Source organism: Cynara cardunculus, assembly GCF_001531365.2.
Source record: "Cynara cardunculus var. scolymus isolate 2C chromosome LG 7, CcrdV1, whole genome shotgun sequence".
Classification (NCBI taxonomy): domain Eukaryota; kingdom Viridiplantae; phylum Streptophyta; class Magnoliopsida; order Asterales; family Asteraceae; genus Cynara; species Cynara cardunculus.
The window spans coordinates 2,627,579-2,634,171 of NC_037534.1; the positions used below are offsets into that span (position 1 = coordinate 2,627,579).

General features: G+C 32.4%; 1 protein-coding gene across 1 annotated transcript; it reads left to right on the forward strand.

Annotated features, from left to right (window-relative positions):
* Positions 1–901: 901 nt before the first annotated feature.
* On the forward strand, positions 902–6,192 carry LOC112515599 (PI-PLC X domain-containing protein At5g67130). The gene is made up of 8 exons (XM_025122499.1): positions 902–1,131; positions 1,257–1,379; positions 2,975–3,097; positions 3,573–3,671; positions 3,773–4,076; positions 5,217–5,440; positions 5,736–5,822; positions 5,914–6,192. The coding sequence occupies exons 1-8, from the start codon at positions 1,042–1,044 to the stop codon at positions 5,938–5,940; spliced, it is 1,077 nt and encodes a 358-aa protein (XP_024978267.1). The 5' UTR covers positions 902–1,041; the 3' UTR covers positions 5,941–6,192.
* Positions 6,193–6,593: the final 401 nt, after the last annotated feature.

Sequence of the window (6,593 nt, forward strand, 5' to 3'; positions counted from 1 at the left end):
TAAATTAATTAGATTTTTTTGAATTATTTATTAATATAACAATATTAAAAAATTGTAGAGAACAATTTATTTCGTTAATATTTTAAAGAGAATTTTAAAAGATATATATTTATTTGAACAACATAAAATAGAAAAAGTTACATTTTTTACAAACAAAATATATCTCAAAAACAATGTTTCATATTTATTTAATAAATATTTTACTCTAAAAATATTTAATTTGAATGTAACTTAATAAGAAAAAATTAAAAAAATTAAATGTTTTTTAGATAGTAGCAATGAAAATTGAAAATCACTAATAATAATTTGAAATAGGTTTTTATTTTAATTGTAGTTAAGTCATTAAAATGATGTGTCATCCACATCACCTCATTAAAGCCACACAAGCAAAAAAGTCAAAGGGTTAACCGGTTTAAAAGGTAACAGATTACCCATTGCTATTATGGGTAGATTTTTTAAAGTATAATGTCTTAATAAAAAATAATTTAAAAGTATATTGTTGTAATAAAGATAAACAAAAGTAGAATGCTATAATAAGAAATTTTATGAAAGTATGTTGCTATCTCATGCATTTAACCCTATATTTTTTTTCAAACTTTTATGATATCTCCAGATTTATATTTTATTTAAAAATAAAATCGTTATCGCTTTCTTAAAAACACATAAAAATCGTTTTATAACATTGATAGCGATAAATAATAAAATAAAATATTAAAATCGAGATATATCTCGTTGGATTGTGCGAGTACCATTCTAATATATACTAATAAATATCCTAAATCTTAATTTTAAATAAAAAATTTATTGTCGGTCCCATTAATTGTAATATTACTTTTTGGTTTTCATTCTCAACGAAAATGGGAATATCCTTCCTATCTTCCCCCTTCCCATTTGGATTTGCTCTTTTTTCCCTATAAATTAATATCTCCATTTCAATTTTCATTTTCATTTCCATTTTTTTCAATCCATAGTTTCATCTTCTTATGCTGCTTTGAACGGTTTCTAGTCGAATTTAGGTTTGGAATCAAGCAGTAGATTGATATGGAGTTACGGAAAATTTCATCGGTTTTGATCGTAGCTCCATTGTTGTTCATGGCTATTGCTGCTGCTTGCTCCAACGGAACATGCAAGGTACGTCTCTCTGTGTATCGAATTCTCGATTTGAGTCGAATTTGTGTAAATTTCTGAAAAATTATGCATAATCTTACGGTTGCTCTCACACAACAAATGAAATTTGGATTGATTTCCGAGTGCAGTTACTGGATGATTGTGAAACGGACGGAGATTGCGAGGCTGGACTTCAATGTTTCTCGTGTCCTCAAGGATTTTTAGGCTCCAAATGTGTTCGATCAAAGGCTACACCGGTGTTCAATCTTCTGGTCCGTTTCTCTATCTCTTCAAAATTTTTACCTAGAACAGCGATTCAGCGAAGGATAGTGAACGTTGCAGATGAATGGACTTCAATATGTGTGTTTGTGTGTCTGTGAAAGCAGAACGTTGATTTCAACGACGATGCCTCTTTTTTTGGCGATTATCGTATGAACGTAGCGATGGATTGTTGTCGGTATGAAACAGACGGATGGTCAAGTTATAGCCATGGACGTTAACTACAAGGACAGTCATGGTTAAATTCTCCTAATTTAGTAGATGCAAAAGTCAAATCATCCCTTTGTTTGTGCAAAATTATATACTCAGATAGTCCGATAGATTCTCAAAACATTTCTGCATATAAAAATAAAATTCAAAATCTATAAAAAAATTACTTTTTAAAAATTACGACATTTATATTATTAAAATATTATATCTTAAATATTTAACCTCTTGTTATTGGTGAAATTATAATAAAAAATTATTTCCAAGTAATCATTTTGAAATAGCTATTGGAGAATATTTTCCAATTTTGAAGAATTTATGCCAAGTCTAATGCTTTTTCTATTTTGGAGAATTTAACGGAGCAAAATTTTATCAAAAATTTTATTTTCTTCATTTTAAAAAATCCGTACTAAAATAGATGTTTACAATAAAAAACAGTTTTAAAATATGTAATTATTACGTTTTTTAATTTACAAAAGAACGATTTTATCCTTAATTATAGAGATATAAATTTAGTCCACCTAAGGGTAAACTGAACCCTTAATTAAACAACATAAACGTATATTTATTGGTGTTGTTAAATGAAACCTTTTTTAGGTCATTCATCAGTTAAAAATGTAAAAAATGAAAGTTGATGTTGATACATGTGGAAAATCAAGATGATAAAGAGGTGTTCATTTAGAAGTAGAAAGGGGTTTGATTTAGAATCACGCAAAATCTATATGACTCCCATCGAGTACATCAACTCAATCCAAGCATGTATGGTGAGAATGGTCAATAGAAGCTTGAATAATTTACATCATTTCTTTTATATTATCTTCTTTTTAATCCTTAGAATCGATTATTTGTGTCCACTAATCTATACTATAGAGTGTGATTGTAATTCATATGAGTGAGGTCTAGGGTTCGAACCTGGACACTTCATTCATGTGTTGATTTACCTACTCATGATGATTGTGAGATCAGTATGATGGGACGGTCTACCCTTTATAATTGATTATTTATATGGAATCAACCAAAACGGGGCCACAACCGTGTCTCCGATTTCTTGTGAAGTTAATTGTGGTTATTATGATTGAGAAGACATTTTGTTGCGTAGCGTTTTTTTGGAGACTTTAGAACCCACAAATTGCATATTTGATGACATGATATCATCACCTAACATTAGAACGAAAGTCAAAGTGGGTTAGGTCGCTCATTAAAGTTCTTGAACAACCCAGTTGGCTCTGTTCAGAAAACAAACCTTTGTGCTGGGTTCATGCCTCATAGAATCAACTTTCTGGGCTGGGCTGGGCTTATGGCTTTCCTTCTTCATGCTTTATAATCTCCAGATTTTAACCAACTTTTAATGGTTTTGTTTGTTTGAACCATCGAATAACAGAATAATTCTCTCCCGTTCAACAAATACGCGTTCTTGACAACACATAATGCCTTCGCAATCGATGATGGGACCCCGCGAGTTGCCCCAACAAATCAAGAAGACAGTATCACTCAACAACTAAACGTATGTTTCTTCTCTCATTAGAGTGGACATGTTTTATTGTTTATATCATCTCATCTTTCACAACATTTGTGGGTCCTACATACTACAAAAGAAAAAAAAAGATTTTTCATTTTCGCCATGTTTGCCAAATATGATACATTTTTATTTTATTTTAATTCAAATCCCGTTTGATAAACTATAAGCTAGTTTTTTGAAAAGTTATTTAGATACCCTTTCGGTAGATTCCATTTTCCCCTTCCAATGCCCCTTAAATTTTTACATTTATTTTTTTAACATGTCTTTTTATATCATTTTATATTGTCATTTAGTTTATTAGTTAGTTTGTCAACCATACCCTTTATTATCAGCAAACAACGATCTTATAAGTTAATAATTAGCTTATTGGCTACTTTCCTAAACATAGCTTTTGAGTTTATATAATATATATTCATTATTTGTTTAATAATGTATTACTTGTTATTATCGTATTCAATAGAATGGGGTTCGAGCTTTGATGCTTGATACGTATGATTTTGAAGATACGGTATGGTTATGCCATTCTTTTGGTGGAAAATGTTACGACTACACTAAATTTGTAAGCAATACGTTTTCTCGTGCCATTTCTGCCCTTATATTTCATGCAACTGCTATGAGTTTATGACATTTTTAACCCGATGCAATGTGTTTACATAGTAGGAACCGGCCATAGACGCTTTGAAAGAAATCGAAGCTTTTCTATCAGCAAATCCGAATGAAATTGTGACAATCATCCTCGAAGACTATGTACAAGCACCTAACGGTTTGACCCAAGTTTTTACCAACGCAGGGCTGATGAAGTACTGGTTTCCCATAACGAGTATGCCACAAGGTGGCCAAGATTGGCCGTTGGTTAAAGACATGGTCGCGAACAACCAAAGGTTACTTGTTTTCGGCTCGGTTAGATCCAAAGAACAGAGCGAAGGAATTGCATACCAGTGGAACTACATGGTTGAAAATCAATGTAAGCCAAGTTGGTATTCACCTTTTACTACTTTTAAAAGAAAAAAAAGGTCCAAAATCGAAACCATATTGAAGTATGCGTGGTTGGTTCATTGCGACTAATATTGGTTATTTGATTTCTATATAATTAGATAATCATAAAGTAAGAATATAACGTGTTGGAGTCCCACGTTGACCTGACTTTTAAACAATTATTTTTCATATATGTTGGAACATTTATCTTCTTCTCATGGCTTTTTTGGAGAGTAATCTTATCTGATGGAGTTATACGTTTTCTTTGAAGTACATAATATTTAGAGTAAACTACAAATTTGGCCTCTGTAGTTTGTTGGAAATAACATTTTTTTATCCCTACAGTTTCAAAATTACATGATGGTCATCATGGTTTGAAAAAACGTATGGATTTGGTCCCTCCCTCTAATGGCCGGTAAAAAATTTCGTTAAATGAGGGAAATTTTTGTTCTTTTATCAATTTTTTTAACCCAATTAAAATCATTTTATGATTTGGTTCTTGTGGTTTTTGATTGGGTAAAAAACAAAAAAAATCGATAGATAACAGAAAGAAAATGCCCCCCATTAACTGAAATATTAACAACCGTTAGAGGGCAGCACGTAATCCGGAATTTTCTCAAAAAAAAAAAGTGGTCATTTTGTAATTTTAAAACTGCAGGGACGAAAGTCTTATTTCCGAAAAACCACAAAGACCAAATTTGTAGTTTACTCTAATATTTATATGCGGCCAATGAATTCACACACCCATATCATATTTGGTGAGGTTTAAACCCCTTACCTCCCGAAAGGAGGCCAAAGGCTCAAATATCGATAGACCAAAAGACCTTTGGATGGAGTTATCCATATACTCAGATGGTATCATAGCTAAAGTCTACCACCCTATGGACTTGATACTCTTGGTGATTTTTACTTGTCTACCCCCTGGCCCCTATCAATACTCTTGGACAATCTGTGTGCAGCTAGTCTCTGTTGTAGGGGTGTGTTGGAGTCCAATATTTGTTGGAACCTCATTTCTCTTCTCAAACTCTTTTGAAGAGTAATCTGATGGGGTTTGACATATTCTCATACATATATGTACCTTTTGTTTTCGAGTTGTGCATATTTTATTTATTTATCGTGTTGATTTTAGATGGGAATGATGGAATGAAGGCGGGGGAGTGTCCAAACAGGGCAGAGTCGTCTCCGATGAACGACCAAACAAAATCACTTGTTTTAGTGAACTACTTCCGTACGCTTCCTTTGAAGGTGTTGGCATGCGGACAAAATTCCGGAGGCCTCTTTAACATGACCAAGACTTGCTACAGTGATTCCGGCAATCGTTGGGCCAACTTTCTTGCTGTCGATTTTTACAAGGTACCAAAACAAAGCTCTGGTCTTCAACATTTAAATGGGATGGTAGGCAGCAACCATAAACTAGCTTATATTTTTCACTTGTTAAAGAACACTTTTCTGTAAGCTATATAGGCTAGTTCTTTTGAAAAACTACTTTATACAGTTCATTAGCCAACAATTAGTTTTTCAGCTAACAACTAGTTGATATAGACCAACTGTGTGCTTATCAACTAGTTTGCCCAACATAGCCGTAATGGTTAAAGTTACAACTCTCGAGTCTTTCTGACATTCAATGGGATTTTGTTTAATTCTATAGAGGAGTGAAGGCGGAGGGACGTTTCAAGCCGTTGACTTGCTAAACGGAGAGCGTTTGTGCGGATGCAATGACGTACATGCGTGTGTGGTAAGTCGAATACTCGTCGGTAACTTATTTTTTCGTATTCATTAACTATATTCACCAAATATCATAATGAGGAAAATTGCATATTTTGCAGCCTGGAGGAGGAAGCTGTACACCCTGAGGTTTTTGGGACCAAATAAGACCAATGTTTTCCATGACATCAAAATACAAAACAATACTGTATTAAGAATTCTAGTTTTTCTTGGTAATTATTTGTGATGCATGTTTCTTTTTCTGGGAAACTAGAAATTAAAGAAAGAAAGATTGATTATTTTTAGCATCTTCTATTATCATGTTAAATATGAGTTTTTAAATAAGGCTTCCAAATTTTTGGGGATTAATTTTACTTGTGTTTACATCGTGTTCTCGAATTTGGAGAGAAAAGAAAAGAAATGGAAGGAAAACAATTTTATTATTTATGTTCTCGAATGTAACGTTTGGTATGCAGACATGATTGGACAAGACATGACAAAACTAGATAGGATTGCACAAGACAAAACTAGATAGGACTGCATAGGACAAGAGGATATGACTAGACAGAACAAGTGTTTGTCTAGTGTTTGGTACGACTAGAACCGGATATGACAAAACTAGATAAATTGCCCCCAAAACTTATTTCATGATTATATATATATATATATATAGGGTATTTTTCAAATGCAACCATTTCCATTTGTACAACCAATGCAACCCAACTAATTGAGATATTTATAGAAATGATGAGAGTTTATTTATTACGATTTGAATATTTATGGAAGATGAATAAAGTTCATT

Coding starts and splice junctions, on each gene's coding strand:
- LOC112515599 (XM_025122499.1), top strand. CDS start 1,042: ATGGAGTTACGGAAAATTTCATCGGTTTTGATCGTAGCTCCATTGTTG. Junction 1,380..2,974: donor CACCGGTGTTCAATCTTCTG/GTCCGTTTCTCT, acceptor ATCGAATAACAG/AATAATTCTCTCCCGTTCAA. Junction 5,823..5,913: donor ATGACGTACATGCGTGTGTG/GTAAGTCGAATA, acceptor CATATTTTGCAG/CCTGGAGGAGGAAGCTGTAC.